The sequence below is a fragment of the Apteryx rowi genome, unplaced genomic scaffold (assembly GCF_003343035.1).
Source record: "Apteryx rowi isolate R43461 unplaced genomic scaffold, aptRow1 scaffold_405, whole genome shotgun sequence".
Taxonomy (NCBI): Eukaryota; Metazoa; Chordata; class Aves; order Apterygiformes; family Apterygidae; genus Apteryx; species Apteryx rowi.
In genome coordinates, this window is record NW_020450580.1 from 580058 (window position 1) to 604979 (window position 24922).

General features: G+C 43.8%; 1 protein-coding gene across 2 annotated transcripts in view; it reads right to left on the bottom strand.

Annotated features, from left to right (window-relative positions):
* Window positions 1-609: 609 nt before the first annotated feature.
* The window catches only part of LOC112970750 (translation initiation factor IF-2-like), a 36957-nt gene continuing 12644 nt past the window's right edge, over window positions 610-24922 (bottom strand). The window contains exons 1-3 of one of the 2 annotated variants that reach the window (XM_026075482.1): window positions 7494-7580; window positions 1888-2291; window positions 610-720 (exon numbers count right to left, since the gene is read on the bottom strand). In XM_026075482.1, the coding sequence (XP_025931267.1) occupies window positions 640-720; window positions 1888-2199 (393 nt within the window). In that variant the 5' untranslated portion in view covers window positions 2200-2291; window positions 7494-7580 and the 3' untranslated portion in view covers window positions 610-639. Of the gene's footprint in view, window positions 721-1887; window positions 2292-7493; window positions 7581-24922 lie in introns of those variants that run through there. The other variant, XR_003255157.1, reaches the window with a different exon arrangement.

Below are 24922 nucleotides of genomic sequence, written 5' to 3' on the forward strand. Positions count from 1 at the left end.
CCATTTTGAAGATGTTGTTTCCTATTTCTTGACTTTCTTGTGGATTTTTTCTGCCTCACATCTCATCATTACCATCTGGAGGGAGAGACCTTTTCCATTCCCTTCTCCAGATGAGTAACCAGAATTAGAGAAAATATGACAACACCTACCACTCCATCTACATGAGAAACTTGTTTCAGAACTGGAGCAAGCTGGATAGACCACCAGCAAATATACCTGCTCCATTTGGATGTGAAACTAACTCACATTAGCTGAGCTCCCATCAACCACCTCACAGACTATGGGCATGAAGGCTTGAATCCATGTTTGGAGTACTTCTTTTGATATCACTTCAGGCCAGCAACACGTTTCCCAAGATCAACTCTTGCTCATCAACTTTTGCTCTCCCTCATCTTAGAGGAGGGGGTATGGAGCTGTAATTTCATAAAGCCATGAGACAACAACTTTCTAAAGACTTTTGACACTATTGTGTGTGGAATATGACATATCTTTATTTTTAACAGTATGGGCACTCACAAAAGGGATGTAATTGGCAGTCCTGTTGCACTCCAGGAGCGGTCAATGGCACATACTGTTAGGGTACAAAGCACCCCTTTAGATATGATCCTGAATGCCACCTCTCCTTCATTTCATTTTACCTCACCATCTTTTACCCATTCCTTCTCCTCCTGTTGAGAGCTGTTCCTCGGCTTTAGCCATGCGCTCCTCCTTCTCTTTTAGCTGAAAAGTCAACAGAATAAATACATGAGCAATTTTATGAAATCACTGGAAAATAAGCTGCTGATATTTAAAAATAAAGGCCCCTATTCACAGTCTGACTTTACAAAAACTGTTTTGGTATGTGCCTAAATCCAGCTGATCTCCAGAAGGCTTAAACACACACTTAAACACAAATCGAAGCACCCTTTCTGAGTGAAGCTATTTGCCCAAATTGGGGGATATATTAAAAGGAGATATCCTACAGAAATGACATGTACTCAGGACAGCTCTGAGGTTCAGGAAACAGGGATAGTGGCAAGCTGACCCTGCAAACACAAAATGGAATCAGAGCCTAGGGAGATGAGATCCAGATTTTCCTGTGTGCGGTCCTGAACACAGAAGGTGGATACTCAGTGGTGCTGCAGGCAGTCAGCTTTTCAAATGAGCTCCACACATGGGAACAAATATGTCCAAAGGCCTCACACCCCATGGGGAGCTGCTGGGTGCCTAACACATCTGAAAATCTGGCTCTCAGAGTGGGCACTAAGCCCTGGCAAATTTGACTCCCAGCCCTGCTGAAAATCTGTCACCACATCGTCAATGTTAAAAGACAGGTTTTTCAAATGGGAAAAGTGCATTTATCACCCTCAGCAAACTCACGAACAGCACAAGGCATAATTTCTCAAATGTCAAATAAAAATTCTCGTCCAAGTAAACACCAAGCGTAGACCTTTTTTGATCCCCAAATATGAATGCTTTAGAACAGGATGAGCATGTGGCCAGCGGGGCTGTAATGGAGAGTGCTTTGTATCCTTAACTATACCAGGCATGATAAAGTGCCCGCTATCATGGGGGGGGGGGTGGAGGGGGAAAACACTCATCAGAAAGACAGAGGGAAACCAGATGGGGAAAGAACACAAAACTCCCAACAGGAATTTCAGGGATTTTTTTTTTGATTGCTTTCAAATTTTCCAAAATAAAGATCTCGCCCCTATCTCCAGGCTAAGCAGGAATATAATCCCATCCACCTGAGGCATTCAGAGGGCAAGGTTGAAAGGCCAGATTTAGCATCAGCTCTAGAGCTGCAGCCTCCCATACCATTGGGTATCTGTGAACCTAACCAAAGGGGAGCATGCATCCACATCCTGGTTCCCCCCAGAGGCAACCCGAGGCTGTGAGGGTCTCTACCTCAGCTATTGCTGATTGCAGCACCTTAGCCACTTCGGATTTTGCTATCCTTTCTGCTGCTCTGGCAAATGCTTCAGCAACTCTTTCTCCTTCCAGATCTTCTGATACTTCCACCACTACCATTGCCGCTTCTGCCTCCACCTGCCCTGCCGCTGCTCTTTCAGGGGTGATCGCCTTTCCACACGGGCCTGCTCCCTCTGGGATTTCCATCTCCCCTGTTGCTTCTGCCTTTTCTACTGCTTCCACCTCGTCTTGTGATGCTGTTGCATCCTTTGCTGCTCCCTCTGGTGCTGTGACAGCCAGGGCTTCCATTTCCCCTGCAAGGTCACCAATGCCCAATTTAGCTGGATGCCCCTTCTTGGTGGACAGCACAGGCCTGCAGAGTCCGAGAGCTGGTCTGGATCCTGTTGGTAGAAGATGCAAAGAGTAAGCAGTATAAGTACAAACAAGTGCATTTCCTAGCATCATGACAAGCGGTTTGGTGAGGGGACCTGGAAATGAGGCAGCCATCACGGGTTGCTTTTTAACAATCTGTGTTTTCTGCACAGACACAGAACAAGAGCCTGGGATTCAGAGCATCTGCTCCGTAGCACAGCTTTGACTCTCACATCCTAGTCCCATATTCTCCTGTGGGTGGCAGTCAATTTTGGGACCTGAACTGAGGCCAAGAATACAACTGTACACCAAAACATCTTCAGTGCCTCATATCAGGTGGTTTGTGAAACATTTAGAGACAAAGAAGACAAAAAAGGGAAGACTGGCTCTTTTCCAATATCTGCTTGCTTAATATCCTAGAAAAAATATTTTCTCCACCAGAGAAAACAGAGCATGAATTCCAGGGAACAACTTAAACGTGTTTGTTTGTTTGTTTTTCCAAACTATCATAACCTGGTGAACCTTCTGTGAAAAGAATCCAAAGGACTTCTCCACAGGAAGGAAATAGCAGGCTTGAGTCAAACAGACATTGTGCATCTTCTCCCAAAATTTCTGCCAATGCGTCTCACTTCTGACCTGCAACTGCTGCTGCAGTCCTGTGATCCCCATACACAGCTAGGCTGTTCTGTTTCAAAACCCCTGCTGTCATACTACGTCTTAAATCGGGATGTTCCTCCCAATACAATGGAAATTCCATCAGCCCAGAGAGGTAAAATTTTGACAATCAAATGATCATTTCTGGTAAATACACAAAGACACTGTCAGAATACATTTGTAACATTGTCTTATATACATATATTAATTGACTTTTTCATTAGAAAGATCCTCTGTCAAACGTACTTCTACTGTCAGGTCAAAAGAGAGACTGTAGTGAAACAAACTTTGAGAGAAATCATAACAGAGATGCTCCTCCACCTCAGAAGCCAGGAGAAGCCAGAGAGGTGATTCTTGATGGAGTAAGTTGTATGAATTCGGAGTTCATGAGTCAGAGACAGCCACCAGGTCTGTTCATACCCACCACTCTGGGCAAAGAATCACCATTTGACTCATTACCCTCCATTTTGTCTCTTCTTTCCCACGGAGACCAGCACAGGCAGTTGATCAGCCAACAAGTAACTTTTGGCATGTGATTATGCAATAATATAAAGGGATTCCTGTCGCATGGGAGGCATCCGCACACTCACAGTAACCCAGGCAGCACAGCACCAGGGTTTGGCACGGCTCGCAAATCCCCGGTACGCCTGCACAGGCAGTCTCAAGAAAGACACAAGTAACGCTTGTCAGATGTGCTAAGCAACTGTGATCCGTGGGGGATCCTAACGCAAGCACACTCAGGATAGCGCGAGGCAGGAGGTGCTGGCTGTTCCCAGCTCACACATGCTCCACAGACCAATAGCAGGGAACTCGGGGCAGCCCTTATGAAATAGTGTTGACACCACCATTCAATGCCATTTAGCATCAGTAACTGAAGAACAACTAATTGAAGACAAGAAAAAAAGTGAAAAGCTGTAAAAGAACAAGATGGAATAGACAAGAGGTGCTGGGGCAGGAGAAGGGGAAAAAGATGGGAGAGAAAAAAGGGAAAAGGAGAGCTGAGAAGACAGAAGAAAACCTGGAGAAGAGGAAAGAGGGGTGCAGTTCTCCACTGCTAAGGGAAGGACATTTGTGCTCAACAGCACTTGGAGAGGAGACCCAAAGGGCCGACAGCCACCTGAAGCACCCTGGCATGCACACCTACATCCTGTGGACACAAGTCACTCACTCACTTATGCCATTGAACAAGTTACCTGCATATCTGCTTCATTAAATAGTAACCCTGTAGGTCTGCTGACAACAACATACTTCTCTCTCCTTTGGTAATTAGCCCTGAAGGCTGGTCACGCTCACTGGCCATGAAACGCTGCAACAAGCAGCCTTTTCATGCCACAAGCTTTACCTTTGTCCCTGTCTGTTCCCATCAGCCAGGTGAAGGAAGGCTGACACCAGCACTCCTCAGCCACATTCATGCTCTCCCCTGCCGAGACACACGCAGATGTCTCTCAACAGGGCAAATATGAGCTTGTTAGCACAGTCGGCCTATGACCGCAGAAACCCGGAACTTTCAGCCTCTTCCTTTTGCTTGGGAAAAACAAGGCCAGAACCAAGAATGGCAATTCACTGCTAGTCAGCCTGATACAGCTGCAACTTGATATACTGGGAAGAGGAAGGGTCTTATGAGGCTCCAGAGATATAGGAGAGGAAGTGCAGGTTTTTGTTTAAGGAACTGGACAGGAACTGAAGACTCAGCCCTTCTGCACAACGCTGGGCACACTGTGTGCTTGCCAAACCTCACCTGAGGTCTGAGTGTCTTTCTGTAATTTATGCCACTGAGGGCAGGACTTGCCTCCCCACTGTATGTGCCAATCACGACAAGGCTCTGGTGCCAGTTAGTGGTATTCTCATAAAAGCAATAAATAACCAAAATCTACTTCCACCAAAGTAGAACTCCTTCTGAAGACCCTAAAATGTGTGTCGAGTTAAACTAAAGCTGATGTGAACTCAGCATAAGAGATTAAAATGGCTTTTTAAAATTACTCTCCTTGTCAAAACACAAAGGAGAAGGCAGGTTAGTAAAACTCGGCCCCTTCAAAGATGTCAGGAGCCTGAACCGAAGCATGCACAACCCAAAGCTCTAGCTTTATCATCACATTTCACCTCCCAAATACTTTGGAGATAAACTCCAGGCACCCCAGCAACTAGAACAATGGAAAAGATTAGAAGTAAACATCTTCCTAGTATTTCCTCCTGTTCCAGTGGTGAGACCACAAACCTGGGAATGAAACTTCAGCTGTACTCTGACTTGAGATATGGCCTTGAATAAGTCACACCTCTCTCAGGCTTGGAGTCCCTTATCTATAACACTCTGCAGTCAATGACTGGGAATTAGCAAAGGTTACCCCTTATTTAATGCTGTCTGAGGTTTGGTCACTGCAAGTTTGATTTTTCAAGAAGCTTGATATCCGCAGTTTTTATGTACACATTGGCATTTTCGACCACATTTGCACGGGGGCCAATTTAATCTCATAACCTCCAATTCAACCTCATAAATTGCCCCTGAAATACCGGAGTATTACCCTGCTCTCCCCAAGAGAGCAAGCTGGCAGACTCTTGGTTGAAGCAACCACTCACTCAGCTGCACTACAATGTCAAAAATCCACCGCCTTCCTACCCAGAGCACTTGAATGCTAGGTCTGAATGCTAAGAGCGTTCCCAGCCTCACTTGCCTTTTCTGAGCAATCACATACCTTGCTCAAGATTGTGCAACCTTCGTGCCTCCCATTTGTTGTACAAAATCCCTTTGTTCCGTGGGAGCCCAGGCTGAGGTCTGTTTTCTACTCTGCAGCAATTTCATTCACTGAGGGAAACAGTTTGCAAGGCCCCTTGTTAAAATCTCTCCCACCACTTGGCAGTTGCGTAGTTTGCCCCCAGCCCATTTGTTTATATCTGACTAATGCTCATTGCTTCAAAATGAGTTTGAACCTAATGCTGTGTCTCCCAATTAAGTGTTTGATGGAATGACATCAAAACCAAAACAGACAGAAAAAATTATTTCCTTTTGATAGGCTATGTTGTACAGAACTTGCTATAATAAGACTCCGGTTGCTTAGAATTTTGCCAGACTTTAATCTTTTGAATTAAAACTTTCCATGCTGATTATCTGCCTCAGTTGGAATCTGGGGTGAAATTTCAGCTAAAATAATTCATCCACTAGAGGAAAACTTTTTTTTTCCACATTAAAAAATATATACAGATATTTCTTACAAGCGTTCGGTTGAAAAGCCTCAGTGCTAGAGTTTGGAGCACTGATTTAAAATTTGGCAGGAAGGTCACAATAGTGCCACAGTATATATTTTACAATATTTAGGAGAGTGGCACATATTTGGCCAAGCTTTGAGCCCCTGAAAAATCACAGTTTGCATATGTTCTGTAGAGATTTGTGATAGTTTGGCCGCTAAAATATTTTTCAAAGTCCTGACTTCACAACCTGAATATTCTTTTTGTGTAGTTTGGTTTTCTTTAATATAATCTATAAAAATAGCCAGTGACCTTTAGTGACATCTAAACGGGCTCCCGGTTTCCTTCCATGGTTTGAAGACTTAAACAATAGCCCCAAAGAAATGACTCATTACTGCACACATATGTAGTCGATGCCTGGGAAACTCTGCTGGCTGTCGGTCAGCAGGAACAAGAAGGAGATTCACACAGTTCCAAAGTGTGGTGGGTTTGGGCAATTTGGGGATTCATGCATGAAAGGCCTAAGATTCAGCGAGCCAACTTCCCCCCAGCTGCTGCTCCACACACCAAGCCAGCTGCAGGGAGGGGATATCCACATGTCTGGGGGAAAGACGATGGGGGAAGAAACGTTCTGGGCTGCCAGGTCTCTTGGTGGCTATGCTCACCGAGCTCTTGACATAATGCTTTCCATGCCCCGAGCCTCCTGGCTTCTTAGCACAGGCTGCTAAATCTTTCAGCGTGGTAGAGTGGAGGACTTGTTTTCCAAAATAGCGTATTCATATAGGTCGGGCAGGAGCATTCATTTACCCTTATTCTTAAAGGAGGAGGAAAATTACAGAACCCTATTAGGTAGCGTTCACTTGATGCCAGCTTTTAACACGTGTCCTGTAACTTCAGCCAGAAAGAAACCTTCAGCAGCTCAGCTGGTGGAACTGTTGCCTTTAGACCACAAGTAACATGCTGAAATCCAAGAGAGGAAATATGCAGGTTTCTAAACAAATCAGGATTCTGGAAGTAGGGTCAGTCTGTTGGCTGATAGGCACAATATGACAACCGCCAGTGTTCAAGGAAAGTGGATTGTAGGCAAGTGAGTTATGCTGTCACTCCAAAACCCCTGTCTCCCAAGAACTTCTTTTCTATATACCTGCCAAAGCTATTTACCCAACATAGCTATAGCACTTGGGTCATTAAACAATACCGATGGCAATGCCCAGAGAACTCTGAGCACCTATTGTAGTATCACTGAATTCCTCCTTTGATCACCATGGTCAGAAATATCTGATTTTTATCACTCTTTAATAGCTCCCAATCAACTTTAAGAAGTTACCACAATGCTTATGGTAGAACCTTTGTCAGGCCAGGGTAATCATTGACAAAACTAGAACAGCAGATCTCACTAGCTCAGCGTTGTCAGTCACATGTGACCTTCTCCATGGACTCGCTACCCCAGGGACAGGGTTTCAGCTTCCACGTTGAAGATTACTCTGCCCATGTCAGAGCAGGAAAGGCTGTCAATGTGAAAGCCATTTTCTGAGTTTCCCGCAAGAGCCTGCAGAGATTGAAAAGGAAGAAAAGTTGAAGCACACTTGAATCATTTCTGGAGGAAATATATTCCTATGCATAAAGTAGGAGCTTTCATGTTCATATGTTGCCACTAGTTCAATTCCGGAGAAACAAAGCTTTCCCACTCCTATGACACAAAGACTCTTCCTTGCAAAAATCTGTCACCCTTCATCTATGTCTTAAACGATGCTTACAAATAATCTAGAAATATTTTGTTGTAGTTGTTACAACCTAGAGATACAGGTACCCACTACCACTTTTCCAGAGGTGGTCTAATTGGCACATACCTAACCAAACCCTGAGCAACTGTTCACTCAGTATGTGCTTAGTGTTGAAAGATGCTGCTTCTTTTTCAGACTTAAAGAGCAGCTCACATGCCTCAAAGTTTGCCTAAGTTTTCCAGCTATACCAGTTTGTCTAATAAAAGATATTACTATAAGCCTTGTCCAGCTGTAATCCGAGGGAAGTATCTTGTCTGATTCCAATATTTGTCAGTCAAAAGGAAACAAAAAGCCAGTACTCTGATACACACTTCTAAAACCAAAACGACCATCATTTGGATGAGGTTTATAAATGCCAAAAAATTACAGAAGTTAATTATTTCACAGATTTCAGTTCTCTGTATGCTGATGAGTGGCTCTCAAGAGGATTTTCTATCTTTGAAAACTCCAAATAAACTTTCAAGAAGTAAAAATGTTGAAAGTGAGTTTTAGGACTAGGCCCTCACAGACTTCTCCAGAAGGAGACACGAACACACTTGACTGCTTGGTTCAGTGGAAAAGAAATATTATCCTTGTTTCTGGATGCATTCTGTAAAATTAGTGATGATTACAGCTCAGTTGCAACAAATTTAACAAATCACACTGAGCAGCTGAGAACTCACTTCTGCAGAGGAAAGAATCAAATCTGCAGCTAGCATTTTAAGGGGAGCATTTTTAGGTAATCATAAATTATATAATTACATGATTAACCCACTATTTTTTAGGTAGTCAAAATCTAATAATAATACATATAATAACCCCTTTTATCCAACTCCTTAGTGTGGGGGTATGGATGCTATGTTCGGATAAGATTTTCTCCCTTTATTACCTAACTGGTGAGGTACACTGGGAATTTTTGGACTTGCACTGAAGCACCACGCATTAGCTACAGGCAATTTACTGGATTTGATGGGCAGCCATATGGTGCCTCTGCCAATTCACAGGTGACTTTCTAAAGAATTAAAATATAGTTTGAATTTACAAGACTTGCATGTTCCTGAGGAGCAAGAACAAAGGCAAAATTCACATGTTTCTAAATGAAGTACTTAGAACATGCAGGTTGGCACAAGCAAAACCTAGGAAAGACTAAGCAAAAATCAAGGAGCATATTAATTTCACTTTAAATAGCAGCTGTGTATCTGATGGAAGTGTCAGTTTCTTTCCTCTAACATGTGCACACATTTGTCCCCCTCAGTTACAGATCACAAATTGATTAGTCCAAATCCTTCATCTTGTACAGTTTACTAAATCGTAAGGACTTCATTCTCTGGTGCGTTTTGGGAACTCTGCAGACTTTCGTTCTCCTACTCAAGTCAGCCATGCAGCCAGATGATTAAGCTAAATTCCCTTAAAGGAAAAATCTTTGTTTAATATTTAAATGAAAACATTGAGCTGTAAAACATTAAAGCGTTATTTAATGACCATTATAGCAATATGAGAGCCAGATGGAAGCTGGTCTGTGCTGTCCAAGCTCAGCTTCCCAGGAGTGATGCTCCATACAACATAAGCCCTCTCCGCAGCACGGTCAACATCACAGAGCAGCTCTACAACGTCAGTCTGTTCACCAGAGGTCAAGTCCTCGACCCGACGTAGAGCCAAAGAGCACGTGAGTCTCCTCTTACTCTGGGTGGGACAGAGGGACCAAAACTCTCCTTCGCTAATTCCTTAACAAAAGCAGCCTTATGTTGCATCAGCCACTAAATCGCCTGAGCCACTCGTTGCATCAAACTGCAACAGCTTCCAGAGCTGCTTTTGGGCTCCATCTCTTCCCACTGAAGCCAATGGGCATCTTGCTACATGGCAAATGGGAAAAGGCTTGGACCAACATACTCCGTATGGCAGCAAAGTCCACATAGAGCATGCACAAGAAAAGAACAACTGAACCCTTTCCACAAAGCTGCTGTCACGGAGGTGGAAAGCAATGTCTGTTTACTAGTAAGGTAATAAAACAATCGAGGAGTAACAAAGAATGAACACCCATTCTCTCAATAAACACTTTATAATGAATCAATAATATACGGATGTACCAGGCATTTAATTCAGTCAGCTCTAATTACTGAAAATCCCACAGAACCAAGTAGCCAGACCTCTCGCTCTCCCAGGGACACCTGAAAAGCTCTCCTCTAATCACTACACTGGATCAGAGAAGCAGAGTCAGAAAAATTCAATCAATCCCCACTGGATTCTTAAAGAAAGCTCTAATCCAAATCCTACCGTCTAACGAGAAATTATGGTTTTGAAGGAAAAAGATCCGTCTCCCAGCATGGAAGCTTCCTCCAGCATTTGAGCTGAGCCAAGTGCAAATGAAACCTTGAACCTGTGCCTAGCATGATCATCAAGAATTGAAACTTTTGAATTAGGACAATATAAAAGATGCCAATAAAAATTTCTTTTCTGCAAGCCCTGTTCTGCTGCATAAATCTTGCCCCACTTCTCTTCCAACCCAGCTAAAACCTGGGCTGTGCCAAATCCCAGGGGAGACCCCACTCACAGTATTTCTGACACAAGCCAGGGAGCAGTTGAAATTACATAAGACAGTTCTCATGAGAATCCCAGATCAAAGAAACCCACCTCCATTTGCATGTAATTTTAGATAAACATCCAAAAAAGTCTGAAGTTCACTGAAGGACTGACCCTTTTCAGCAGTCACCCTCAAACAAACCTGCATTTGCCATTTGTCTCTATGGGTGGTAAGGTCTTTAGGGCAGGCACCAGGACTTCCTATGTATTACTAAAATGCCAGCACCATCAAACCCCGGATCTAAACGGAGTCTGCATCTCCTGCCACAGTATAAATAATTTTCATAATCCTTCTAGCCCTAACACATGACTTCATGATGACCCTCCCCTCATCCGTCCACACTACTCTAGGTCAATGAGGTCAAACTTAGCAAGATTTAACACGTGAAAATTAATCATAAACGGTACACCCAAATGATCGGAGACTGGGAAACAAGACACATGATCAAGTCTTATCAGAACAAAACGGAAAAATTTATAGCAAAAACTCGTCCATATGTCTGTCTCTCCTCCTTTGCTTTAAGCATCAGAAGTTCTCCATTCAACTACCTGCTGCCTTCTCTGAAATTTAAATTTAATGTAAGTACTCCCAGAGCAGTGAAAGGAGCACAGAAATGTCCTAGCAGAAATTTGCTTTTGCCTTGGCATATTATGCCTGGTAAAAAATAAAAAAAATATATATATATATAAATAAAAAGAGGTAAAAATCTTGTGATGACAAGCTAGGTTTGGGCACCCTAAGAGCTCAAAATCTCACTCTTTTCCTCGCATTAAAGTGAGCAGTTTCACAAAAACTCAAACCATAGATTATCTTCAGGGTTACTGTGATGTGACTATGAGGCTTTCTCATCAGGCTGCCAGTGGGGAGGAAAAAAAAAAGCTTTCTGAATCAGGCCCTTATCATTTATACCACATTACAATCCAAAATGAAAAATGACTTGCTCTAGATTTGATAGAATAAAGCATCTTGAGATGCCATAGAAGTACCCAATTTTCAACAAAGACATTAAACCTAAGCTTCAAAAAAAGGGGAATAATTACATCATTTTTGCTTTGAGTTTTAATGTTAAAAGTGTCAATTTATAAAACTAGGTGAACATCCACAATTCCTAAGCAGACTGCAGCTAATTAGACCCCTTTTGATCTTTTATTTTGCCTAGAAGCTTATTTAACAACTTTACACAAAACTCAAGGTTTTGACACACTAGTGGGCTGGGGGAGGGGAGAAGACAGCAGAAGAGAAAAACTCTTTCTGCTGCTTATTAAGGTAGGAAGCTCGTCATTCCCCAAGCCCACATGCCGTCAGCAAAACTGAGAAACACTTTCTAGTGATAAGATGGACTCTCATTTGAGCTGTCTGGATGGAGACATGATAGAGAATAAATATTAAAGAGTAAATTGCAATACAAATAGAGTCGTTACTAATGTTCTAGGATTACATACACAATTTGCGTGTATGAATTATTGTTTTAGGAGAAGGATATCAACACAGAAGAACAAACATCAAGGATCTAGAGCAACAAGATGGGTTGCCTTTAATTGCTTCTGCAAATAAACTGCGCACTGGTTTTGCAGGTGGGCAGCGTTCTTTGAAAAGACTGTGAAGTGCAGAGAGAAGAGGGCACTGCAGCCTCCCACCTCAGCAGCATCCACTTGCATTGCAGAGGGATTTCCAAAGGGGTCTGGTGGGAGAGGGACAGGCAGTGCTGAACATACAAGCAGAGAGCAGTGTGAGGTACCCTGCACCAAAACAAATCTTTAAGTAAGCTGACTCCATCTTGGGGCAGCAGGAGGGACTAGATAATTTCTCTAGGTCCCTTCCAGCTCTCTTTCCCATGAAGCTGAAGGATGGACAGTAAAATAACTGTGTAGGCCAGATGGCATAGAAGTCACTAGGACTTTTGCACTTGTCATTTCTGTGACTGCATTGCAACATCTCTTCCCTTTCTGTAACAGGGAAATTCTTGCCTCTGAGACCTCGATGTCTCCCAGGAGCTGAAGGCAGGAGTGTTAAGGGGAGAGAGCTCCTTGCTCAGTCCTGAAATGAAACAATATTATTAGATCTAAAGAATACAGGTCATCTGGCTCACACACACAGACCCTGAGGACCAGGGAGCCAGACTGACCCAGGAATGACTTAGTCACAGCCTGGAAAAGCATGAGTTTATTTATTTATTTCTGGAGCTGGAAGAGGATTTTTGACTCATAACATTGCTTCATTCCTTGTAATAAAGCATAGGGAGGGTGCAAATCAGCTTTCACATGTACACACTGTTGTGCAGCAATGTGAAGCTGGGGGGGTGCAATCTGAAAGGCAGCTGTTGGGCTTCCTGGGACCATGGATGGGCCAACAGCATGGGGCTGGGCCCTGCCCCCATCAGTGAGAAACAACTTGAAACTTGGAGTCCTGTGTAAACAGGCTTTTAGATGGTTTAGGAAAGGGTGCAAGTACTGTTGGATAGGGGCTTGTGGCCTTTTACATTAAATAACATCCAGAGTCAAGCCTAGCAACGCGGAGGTCAGATGTGTGTTGCTGGGTGGTTGCCTGGCACATTCATGACCTTGGTTTGCCCATTCAGAGAATGGAGAAGACCTACACCCTCCCAGTGCAAAGCAGGAGTCTCTAAAGCCCTTCAAGATCATGGGATGAAGCTGCTCAACATCAGCAATGATACTGCACCAGGGCTGAGAAACAGCCAACAGCAAGCGGAAACAGCCAAGAGGAAAGCCAGCCCCTCTCCTCTTCTCTCTTCCAGAGCAAAGGAGCTGGTACTAACATCCTCCCACCCCAATGCAACTGCAAGAGGAGACCATTCCCACTACGTATAATCTTCATCCTGCCTGGGCATCCTGGTGTCTCTCTCAGCACTTGTTAGCCGAGCCTGTACAATTTCACAGCATTTGCCTGCGGTGCAGTATCCTTCCCATTCCCTTGGGGTGAGAGACAGCCCTGAAAGTCAGCAGCCAGGCTAGAAAGCAGAGCATGGAGAAGGAAGGAAGAGTGTTAGAGGGAGGAGACAGGGGATGGGGGAAATCAGCTGCTTCCAACAGTATAGCTGAATCTGTTTCTTCTCTGCAGTAATGGGCTCCGGTCTTCAAGCAGTTCCTGTCAAACCGGGGAAGCTGGATAGATTTGAAATGACCACAACCCTTTGGATTTACTGATACATGCTTCAGTTGTGTTAATCTCCCTCTCCAAAGGGCATAAATCTGGGACCTGGTCTAAACCTCAGTTCAGTGACAGTAACACCCCTTCATTCCCACACTATCACCACTTACTTGTAACTATCTTCTGCCTCAGGGGGAAGGTCCTAGCTTACCTGATAACTCTGTTTAAGATTCATTGTTCAAATAGGCATAAACATGCTGATTACAGCTCTCATCCCCCACTGAACTGTTACAGCCTCCCCACATCCATGCTAGGCAACCACATAACCTTCTAGAGGATCCCAGCCTCCAGCCCTAGGCTGTGCTCTGACTCCCTTGCCCCAGACTCACAACCCCTAAGAAAGCCTTAACCATTGCATTCAATTTGTTGAAAATTTGGTTTTCCTCACCCAGTTCAGAGGCCATCCTGGCTTGCAATTTTACTTCCTTTTCTCCTTGCTCTCCTGGAGGTACATCAGCTGAATGGGACTTCAACAGAAGAAGGGAAGGAGGAAGTTATCACAGACAGTACCTATGCAACAGCAGCAAGAGCTATTTCGCCCCTTGTGCTGTGCATCACAATATTAATGATTTCAAAGAAAACCATTTGCAAAGCTAAAAGCTTAATGTAGTAACAAAAATCAATAGTGTGCTCAGAAAATCCCCTGATGCTGGAGACTTGGAAGCATCATTCAGGTAGACAGCACTGGGGCATTCCCTCTGGTAACGGCGGCACAGCAAGCCATTAGAGAGGGGAGGCTGCTTTAATTTATTCTCTTTGTCATTCTAATATAGATCTTCCCTTTTCAGATGCTGTTTGTACCTTCATACTGCGATGCGGGTGCATAAATAGAATGAGTCCTAAAAGCTAGGATCAATATATCTTGCATCCCCTTTCAGATGGCAGGCAAAGAGAGCGCAGCAAAAAGGAGATGGCCAAATGCCATACAGGCATAAACAGCAAGTTTCTTGACACTGCAGTTTTACCATTTAAAGTCCAAATATAGACTCAAAGTTAGTTAATAAGTATTAAAAAAATTACTAGTCATGCTTACATTCCTAGAACAGCTCTGTGCAAATAAATTCAAGCCTTTCCCAAATGCTAATAATTTATCATGTATCATTACTAATAATACTGCTAAATAGTACTGTTTAGATGCAGAAACTAAGCAGAGAGAGGCTGAGCTATCCAAGGCATCACAGAAAGTCAGTGTCAGATCAGAGAGAGAAGCCGGCTCACCTGCCTCCTGCCCATGCTGCCTTTGTCACGAAAGCATCCCTCCTTCCCTCCCAATGCTCCTTGGTTTCCAGGCAACTGGGAATTGCAACTAATTTACCTGGAACCATCACAGCCAAAACAGTAGTTGATAGAAATCATAAAAGCTCCTTTTGCCTGCACATACAAATGCTGTTTCAAGGAACAAAAGCAGTTGTGTGAATCCACGGGAATGCCAACCCCTGGTTTCAGTAGCAACTTCAAATGTGGCAAGTCTGCTCAGTCTGATCTGCCTCTTTTTAAGAGCTGATTATTCCCAATTTTTGGTTTGGTTGTTTCATACCCCAGACTGCTGCCCATCAAGCAGAGGTCATGCATAGGAAGGCATTTCCTTGACTTGGCCACAGTGGGCATGAAAATATTCCTAAAGGAAGCTTAACAAACAACAGCAAACAGCCTGGCATAGCTCTTGCTCATCTCCCAATAAACAAGGAGCAGAAGGAAGTGAGTCAAAAGAAAAATGAACCGGATGGAAGATTTTAAAAAGCAGCTACCTGTCAGTGTTTAATTCTGTCTCTATGTGTCAATTAAATTTGAAAGAATTTGCATATTCTGGGTAAATTCCAGAACAGAAATTGGTCCACACAAGTAAGAACTAGCTACAGACAGTTTATAGACACTGAAGTGATGTTGGTGTACTGAAGAAGATCTCTGGAGCTTGCAGGCAGAAGTAACAGGTCAGGGTGCACAAGCCACCCTTGGGTACCCTAGGGCATCCCTGTACCCCAGGATCATTTATGCATTCTTAGAGGAGGGTGTGCAGAAGGCCGCTGCATTGGTGACACAAGCCTTTTCTACAGTTTGTTTTTTCTGATATAGTTTATATGGGTTTCTTAATTTGACACTGCCCAATCTAAGGGGCAGAGATACTCTCTGCTTCCATTAAATATGCTTGCCAGATCCATATAGCCCTATTCTCTGTGCAAGAAATCTCCAAGGATTCCAATTGTTTCAAATAAAAAGCATAACTAAATGAAAAACAAACCCTCTTCTGCCACCTACTCAACAAGCATATGCAACCCTACCAAAACACACTGCTGCCTATGCTTTGCAGTAACACTTGCTCAACAAAAGCATGTATAAGTCACCAAGTCATTCGGCAAAATCACATCTAATATGTCAAAATATTTCACTTTCACTCAAATACTTTAAAATATTTAGTGCTATTTGTTCCATCTCTTAACCTTTCTGTCAGGCAAGCCAGATTTCCTGCTAGAAAACAAAGTCAAGTAACCTGCCTAGGATTATAGAGGAATGCTGCCTGAACCAAAATAATAACTAACATCTCATCCCTCAGTCTGTCCTCCTCCAAAGAATGAGGCTCCACTCCTTCCACTTCAGTACATTTCATCCTGGCTTTTATCCATTGCTTATTCCTCTTATTTCCTCTCACAAAATCCAAATAAATCTGTGCAGTGCTAACTGAGCTCCTACAAAGCAAAAGGTGGAAGAAAGGTGTCTTGTTCACTTATTCACCCACTAGCTCAGGCAGTCAGGACAGTGTGCTGCCACATGTCCCTCGGGGCCGTGCTCAGTCCTCTTGCAGTGACTAAGCAGGAAGGGCGCCCACCATTTCCCAGGAAGGGCCTTCCGCAACTCACTCGTTCTCACTGACGTTTCAGAGAGCAGCTGCATTAGCATTCAGGGATGGAAGCTTCAGTTCTGGCTTGCTGTGCTCTTTCTCCTGGGTTTGACTCAACCTTTCTACCCTTCATTTGGAGCTCAGACACACCAAGAAGTCTTAAGACACATTTACAAAGTGATGACTCAGAATTTGTCCAGAAAGCTCTATGAGTACAAGCACTTTTGTTTTTACAAGAGAAATGACTGCAAGGCTGCATTTAGAAAAATGGGGAAGAAACATCTGTGTACACACAGCAACAGCAGAGGCACAAGCTGCAGCTGTGAAGCCCCTCTAGCTCGGTTGATGCTGTCTACTAACTGCTGGCATAAATATAGTAACAGTGTTGCACATATGAAAGGCTGTTTAATTTTAGAAATCAAAACTATTGAGTGATTAAGTTAGTCATCCTTCCTCAATTTGGGACCAATACAACAGTACCAGAGGCAGTGGTCATAACCACTGTGGTTTGCAAGAGAGAAAGAAAGCGCGTGTGCATGCTCAGGCAGAGGCAGGGACTACCAGAAACACTATTCTGCTTCGCTCAGTCTGTTTTTCAAAGCAGCATCAGGCAAAAGGAAAAATTTAAAGCAGCCTTCAAATGAAAAACAGTGCCTGCAGATCTGCACGCATGTGCACGCACATCCTGCAACATGCTCTGTGCAAACACAGGCTTGATTCAATGTAGCAGAACCGCTGCTCTGAACACACACTTTGAAGAAGCGAAACTAAAATAATTTTGTGCCAATTGGCCTCCTGCCTCTGGAAGCAGGACACATTCAAATCGCAGTCGGTCCCCAAGGGAAACTAATGAAGAGGCAAGTGGGAGGTGAGTTCAGCCAGTGCAGCTGCCACAGTGCAAATGTGCCCACATCAGAAGCGAGGCAAGAGCGAGTTGTGTGTTCAGACGCTTCACAGATCCTTACCACCAGTTAATCTTGTCCTACTGCGCTCAACGGCCCTGTCTGCGCCAATGCTCACACACCTTGCACGCGTACAGCGGAGACCCTGATGCACCACAGAAGCAGCAGCTTCCTTCCCCAAACTCCGCACTTATCCTCAGACGCAGCGCCAGTTGCATCAGGAGGGCTGCAAAACCCAACGGTATCTTTCCCTTCCAGTGAAAGCCAACGAAGGAAGAAAGCAAACAAGCCATGGAGGGATTTTCTGTTTCTCTAGACAAACACACTAAGAGCAGTTCAAAAGAGGCTAATTAAATTCCAAAATCCCTGTGCAAATACATTAATAATGATTTTGAAATGAGCAGTTAACCAAGGAAGTTTGCAAGGTGGGAAGTGTTTGATACAGAGGAGCGCGAGGAAGAGCTGCTCAGCGCACGTTAGAGACAATCTCTCTGGATAGCACAAGTGTTCAGGGGAGTGGGCAAAAGCAAACGCTCCTGGGCGCAGGAAGAGCAGCGTCCCCAAGCCGCAGGGGGATAGAGAAGGCAATCCCCTTACTTCCCAATCGCTGGGAAGCAAAGCAAACACTAAATGCCATGGCTGTAAATCTGAATGATCACTGTGTAGCCCCATCAAAGAGCTCTTCTTACACGTTTCCAGCTTAGTTTAAGCCACTGTAGATCCAGGACATAGAAAAAGCTGAGATATTTCTTCCCTCCTGCTACCACTACAGGAAATTTCCAAAAGCCAGATAAATCTTTTTCCTCTTTCCTCACAATCCTAGTCAAATTAAAGAAAAAAAGAAATTCAATGGCACAACAGGTGTATAATAATTATACGTGGGGAAGTGTTTGCTCCGCAGTCAAAAAGACCTTTTACTTGATTTTTCTAGTTTCTGCAGCTTGCATCAATAACAGCACTGACAGAAAACGTGTATGAAATGCTACTATTCTAATAGGAACCAGAGTCTCCACTCCTCGTGCATGAAGCATGAAATGATGAAAAATGGATAATTTCTTATAATTGCTCATGTGGCAGGGTAGGAAATCTGACATTGTTACATGGTATCCGCTCCCATGGTTCGTGGAACCTCTCAATTTTAAATGCCACCATTCTCACAAGCCAGCAGGGCAATAGTACCATCTTCATTTTAAGGATGGTATACCAAGGTCCAGAGAAAGAAGGGAGGTGCCCTCATGAAGTCCGTGACAAAGCTTGGAATTAAGCCCACTGGTTGAGACCCTGAAGACCAGGCCATCCAGTCTTCTCAGTCAAATTTCCAGCCATAGTCACAGCATTACTCCCCCTTTCACCCTGTTTTCTTTCCCCTATTTCTTCTCTACATGTCCTTACTCAGTGCAATACAATGTTGTTTCAGGCAAGATCTCATGAGATATTGATTCACATGCTTGTTAAAATCCAGATCCATTATACCTTACTTTTTGCTTTCATTCACTAATTTTATTGTCCTGTAAAATAAAAGATTTTCTGATGAGATATATTCACCATGTCACCACTACTGCTAAAGGCATACAGCTGCATCATCTTCCGGAAACATGTTTATTTAGTTCATAAATCCTTGTTTTAATATTTTCCTAAATACAAAAATCACGCATACAGGACAATAAATTCCAGGGTCATTCTTCTTCTGGTTTTGACAATCACAACTACAGCTCTTTCCCCAGCCCTCAGGTACCTCTTTTAAAGAACAGTCAGCAGTGTGATAATTTTAGATAAACCATTTAACTTCCAGAGGGAGCTTCGTTCATGTATACATACAAGTTGTAGTCCTCTGGGTGCTCTCTTATTCTCACTGCTGCCTGCTGGGAAGCAGAGTTTGCGTGAGCGTGTTACTAGCAATCCCTGCTTTTTGTATCATGAACTTGTCTCATTCAAAATTTAAGAATCTCTTTCACGATCCATAAGTAGCTATATTTCTTACTGACCTCAGCAGCATGCTGAGTATGCTGCTATTCTGCAGTTTCAACAACTAGAAGAGATCCAACAATTGCTTTACCACTGTGTTATTTTTGCAGGAAACTGAGAAGCAATAAAGTGGGGAATAAAGATAGAACAAAAATGACCAAGAACTTGGTGGAAGTGATTTAGGAAGGAAAACAGTAAAGGAGGGGGAAACCTATCCAGCTTTGACTCATATTTGAATGCTACAAGAAAGGAGGAGAATTATTTAGGCCTAATCCAATTGGTAGAACCAGAAGAAAAGGAAGTTAACTGCAAAATTCAACTAGACCACCAGAAAAAGCCTTCAAGCAATTCAATTTGTTATGCCGTGGTGAATTCTGCCACAGAAAGGGATAGAACGCATATTTAAAAACAGCCCAGACAAAACAAATTAGAGGTGTGATTGCCGCATGTAAGTACACACAAAGTACCTTTAACTTAGCTAACTTGCACACTGATAGCAGCAAAGATGTGGCAAGAAATACTACTGCGCAAGTGAGATGCTCAAATACATCCCCAAGACTTCAAAATTGTAGACCCCTACAAATAGTATTTCTCCCCCCAGCGAAGGATCCCATTCCTGTTGGCTCTCCCTTTTCCTTGCTGAGCTTGAAAATACTAAGAAATCTTTAAAATCCTGTTAGCACAGATCTATCCCATGGTCTCGGAGGTGACGGGGTAGAAAAAATGCAAAAGTTTGATGGCTTGGAGAAAGGTGTAACCTAAAAATTCAGGTGCACCGCACAGGTATTTCAACACCTTCTAGGCTGCTCTTAGAGAGGAAAACCACTGGCTCAGTGCCACCATGCAAGTGGTGAGATGACAGCGAGCCTGGATGACCTAGCAGTACAGATGGTATGCAAGTACCCAGCTAAACACTGTGGCTTAGTAAAGGAAGGAGCTGGCAGATACACAGCATCAGTTGTTTGGGAACAGAGAGACCTCCTTGGCTGAGCTAAAAGCACAGCATACCTTAGTAAAGCCATTTCCAAGGTAACTTCCATCGTATGTAATACAGTTGCTGTCAAATTCCAAGAAAAAATTCATTTGTCTGCAACATATTTTAATGTGAAAGAACACAAAGGTAACCAGCACCAAACATCAACAAGTATTTGCTTTACACAGCCGGTCCTTTTTGTCGGAAAAAGGCATGACATCACAGCTCAAGTGTTTGAAGGTCAGCCAAGTTGGTCAGTGGGCCAGAGCAGGGCATCTTGGCTCCTATTCCCTGCTCAGGGAAAGAGAATTGTCTGATAGTCGAATCAGCTGAACCAGGATCAAGATTTTTTTTCTAGGTCAACACTGACCCACTACATGACCTTAAACAAGATGCTACATCTCACCTTCCCCATGGGGAAATGGCAGGATTTAGTGTATGGGTGTAATTCTTGTTCATGAGATGCTTTCAAATCATTGGCTCAGAGGTGCCAGAGAAGAGCAGAACCTTATTGTTGTAATGTGTCCTGGCCTTATTCTACATGATGTTAACAGCCTGGGTCAATGTATGTGAATTTCTTCCGGCACTCCATGAGTTCTTCTGCATAGCAAAGTTAAAGCAGGCGAGAGAGAGACGTCTCCATTTGATTGGCTGTGACTAGCTGCAATTAAAAACTATAATTTATTACCCTGGATTACGAGTATAATTTCAATGCAGAGAATTAAGGTTTTCTTCTGAGATGGAAATAAAGATTAATTTTTAATTTCCTTTCTCATTGCACATTTAAGAGCAATGGACTCCATAGAAAACTACAGGTCAAAATAGTTTTATGGAGGAATGACAATGTTTCGTTGCCGAATAATTTAATGCTCTTGCTGCCTTTTTAATATTTGACTGCAGCTCCCTCATGCGAAACAATGGCAGCAGACGCTATACACATTTGCTGCAGCACTCAGGTCAATGTGACTTTGAAACAACAGAAAGTTTCACTAATCAAGACTTGGGCAGCTCCGAGTTCCCCTGACGCAGTGAGCCACCTTCCACAAGAATGACACGCATGGCCTTTCCGTAAGGGTAGGCAGCAGGTCCGGAGAATGGGAAGGGCAAGACTAAATTGCAAGTTTAGGGGAAGTAGAGGGCACCAGAATGGAGTGATACAAGGGGTGAATAGTCACACAGCAGATGCATCCCACCAGCGACATGGATAGATAGATTGAGATAAAGCAGGAGAAGCATTCCTGTCTGGGAAACACTGCTGTAGGACAGCAGGATTGGAAGGTTCTGCCTGCAGGCAAAACATGTTATTTTCATTTCCATAGCACGTCAGCAGAGCACAGGAAAAACTGCGAAGCACAAGGTCATGAATTCACTGCAGGCCTGCCACTGTAATAGGTCACTGCTTTCCACAACAGCTCCCAGCCAGGGGAGAAAACAACCCAGGAAAAGCTGGGAAATCCACACCATTACACAGCAATTCTGAACGAGCTATAAAAAAGCATGCAATGCAGCAAGAAAAAGGAGAGGAGGTCTGTGTGCATCCCTTCCCTTCCAGAAAGAGATTCTCTCAGGACAGGATTTTCTGTTGCTGTAGATAGCACAAAGACAACATCGCATGCCTTAGGCCCAATATTTGACCCTGGCCAACTGTCAATGAGAGGAAACGTCAATGAAATTTAAAAGTATCTTAAATCATTGCTCTGGTAGTAAGCAATTAACAAAAAAAACTGCCATACTAATGACTTGGATTCCAGTTAATTGAATAACCCTACGTGGACAGAGCTGTATGCTAGATGACTTAATAATAGGTCTTTCCAGCGCAGGGCTTTTTAAATTTATTTGTATCTTATAATTGGTATCTCAGGGTATAAATGGGATTAGATGCCTAAGCGACATGACTGCTGCTCACTTGAGGGTTAAGCTGACGACTGTGCAGGGTCACAGCGAGGAATGATCCCCGAAGCACATAGGAGTAATAGAGTGGGTAAGTGCTTTCAATGCATCCTGGGGCCAAATCCTTTGAGTGCTGAAGATACTCAGCTCTCCTTAGTGGTTTTTAGTGTGAAATCTGTTGGAGGAGGGGAAAGGAGACTTTTTTTTTTAATCCCCTTACCCAGGGATCTCAGAGGTGGCACAAGACAGAATAGCAAAGCTAGTTTTCAATATCTCTGTCCCTCTAGGACTCCTAGAAAACATACAAAGTACCTCCATTTTCAGTGCAGATCATCAACAAAATTAAGCACCCAGTTTAGGACAAGCCAACACCAGTCTGTTCCTGTCCTGTCACTGGTATTCTGGTGCATAAACTGACCCTGTGCGAGATGGCAATTTCGTGAAGGATCTCATCAGGAGCGGTGCACAGCTCTAGGGAATTCATCTCTTTGTTCCTTAGGTGAGCATTGGAGCGGTGGCTGCATACTCTCAGCTCCACCAAGCCTGGGCCTCAAGAGATTGCCAGGGGCCAGTCCCGAGTTAGGTGACAGGGACCTACACCACTGTGTAACTAAGTATAATCCTGTTAACTTCATTGCGGAAAAAAACAAGAACTCCCTCCCACAGACTTCTACAAACACTGCTTTCTTCCTGCAGTCTCTTCCTTCCAAAACTGATAAAGTTTCTCACATCCTCCAAGGCTGCCTGGATCAGACTTGCCTTAGGTAGAGCACAGAGCTTCAGACTAATAATGTGACCCATAAAGTAGAGCTTACCAGAGCAACGGACTTAAAGTCACTCTCAGTGCACTCAAGGTGGGCAGTGCACAGGAGGATATGCTTCATCCCAGGCCAGGAGAACAGGCCAAGCATTTCTCAAGCTGCCTCTGTTCAAATTGGGGAATCATCCCCTTGCTGAGGAACTGAGTCTTCTCTGAGGTTTGAAGGCCGTTAGATGTATTTACCTCCCTGTCTGTCGAGAAGGCAGCAAAAACTTGAGTGCTTCTGGCCTGATGGGAGGTGCCAGAAATCATACAAGAAGAAGGGTATTCAGACATATTACAACACCCCTGAATTCACAGGTGTCTACACAAACTGTATTTCAGCCTTTTCATGTTGAGTCTCAAAACCGGAAGCGTAATACCCACAGACACAGCTTCTCATAACCCCCGCTGCCCAAATATCCTGACTGCTTTGAGCCTACTTCTTATACTGAAGTAGGGACAGCTCTAGCTATTTGATGTATATCTGCCCATATCAACTCAGGCAAATACTTCTCAGAGCTCACAGGTTAAAGCAAGATGAGTAGTTAGTTGGGAGCCCTCTGAAGCTGAAAAAAATTAAGGCAACTGAATGGGGAGTATTCCTTCCTTCCAGGCAGTACTGCCCACCCGCGCAGGCTGTTTTGGGATACTCTTGCTTTACATGAGATTTTAAAAAGAATGTCTAACTAATTGCAGTTACAAGAGCTGTCCCAGTACTTTTTGCAGCAGAGGTGCTAAGTAACAGTCTGACTGATTTCTAACTCAGGCATTTATCACGTCCTGACACCTTACTAAATTCTCTGCGGATTTCCAGTTGGCTACATTATTTTCTTTCACTGTCTATCCTAAACAATTGTGTCCAGACATTGTTCGCTTTAATCAATCACGTTTCTATTCTCATGTGGCTACCTTTCAGCAGTGAGTGAAGCACTCACTAAGAAGTTTTCTTCTGATGGCTGAGGACTTGCAAATCCTATGAACCGGATACACACCAGTCTGGATGCAACCGGACTTGGGCAGGGCCCAGCTTTGGTAAGCCTACAGCACCCAGAGGTTTGGTCAGTTTTTCAGAAGTACTTCACCTCCTGCTGCTCCCAGCAGGATGCTTGTGGGCATCTTCACCAAATAACCCCCCACACCGGGCCACTTGGAAAGTCAGAACTCCAGTTTTGGAGCTCAGGAGGAATAAAGGAGATATAGAACCGCAAGCTACAATGGAAAGCCCTTCTCACAGTCTTTCAACATCAGTTTTGTCTCCAGTAGCCCATCCCTGGTATAACCATTGCCTGAGTACAAAGACTGGTATGTGTCTCCGGAAATGGAGTTTAGATGTTTGTCTTATCTGAACAAGTTCAGTGAGTGAACATGCTACACAAAAAAGCGTAAGCAACCCTGACAAAGCAACTGCCACCTCCTTATCACGGTCTCCAAAAGGACTGAAAAGAATCAAGCGTCAGAGACTTATCTCTTAAGAGATGTTCAGCGCCCATGCCTGGCTTACCGATCAGCTCTAACTCCCTTTTTCACTAGAGTTTTGCTGTCATGTTTTTGGCCACACAGTACAGCCTTGCCACTTCCTGAGTGTGGAGGGGTCGCGAGGGGAAGGACGGTGTGGAGGATGGGCCTTCTTTGCCGATGCTATTGTCTTGCATTTCTGGACAATGGGATGTTTTTACCAATGACAATTTTACTGTTGTGATAACCATAACAAATGGCCAACCCAGTATCACAGGAAGGTTCTGAAGTTTGGGATGATTACAGTGAAACAGATGCTACGGACAGGTTTCAACGCAGCCAGATTAACCTGGGCTCCCATTCAGTTCCTCTGCACAGCCTCTCCCACATGTTCAAAGCTCAACTTGGGGTCCTGCTGCCTGTGCGCTGGCTCTGCCAGTGAGAGGTGTGCACCCTGAGATGGGACACCTGGCTGTGGCCTACTGCTGGTT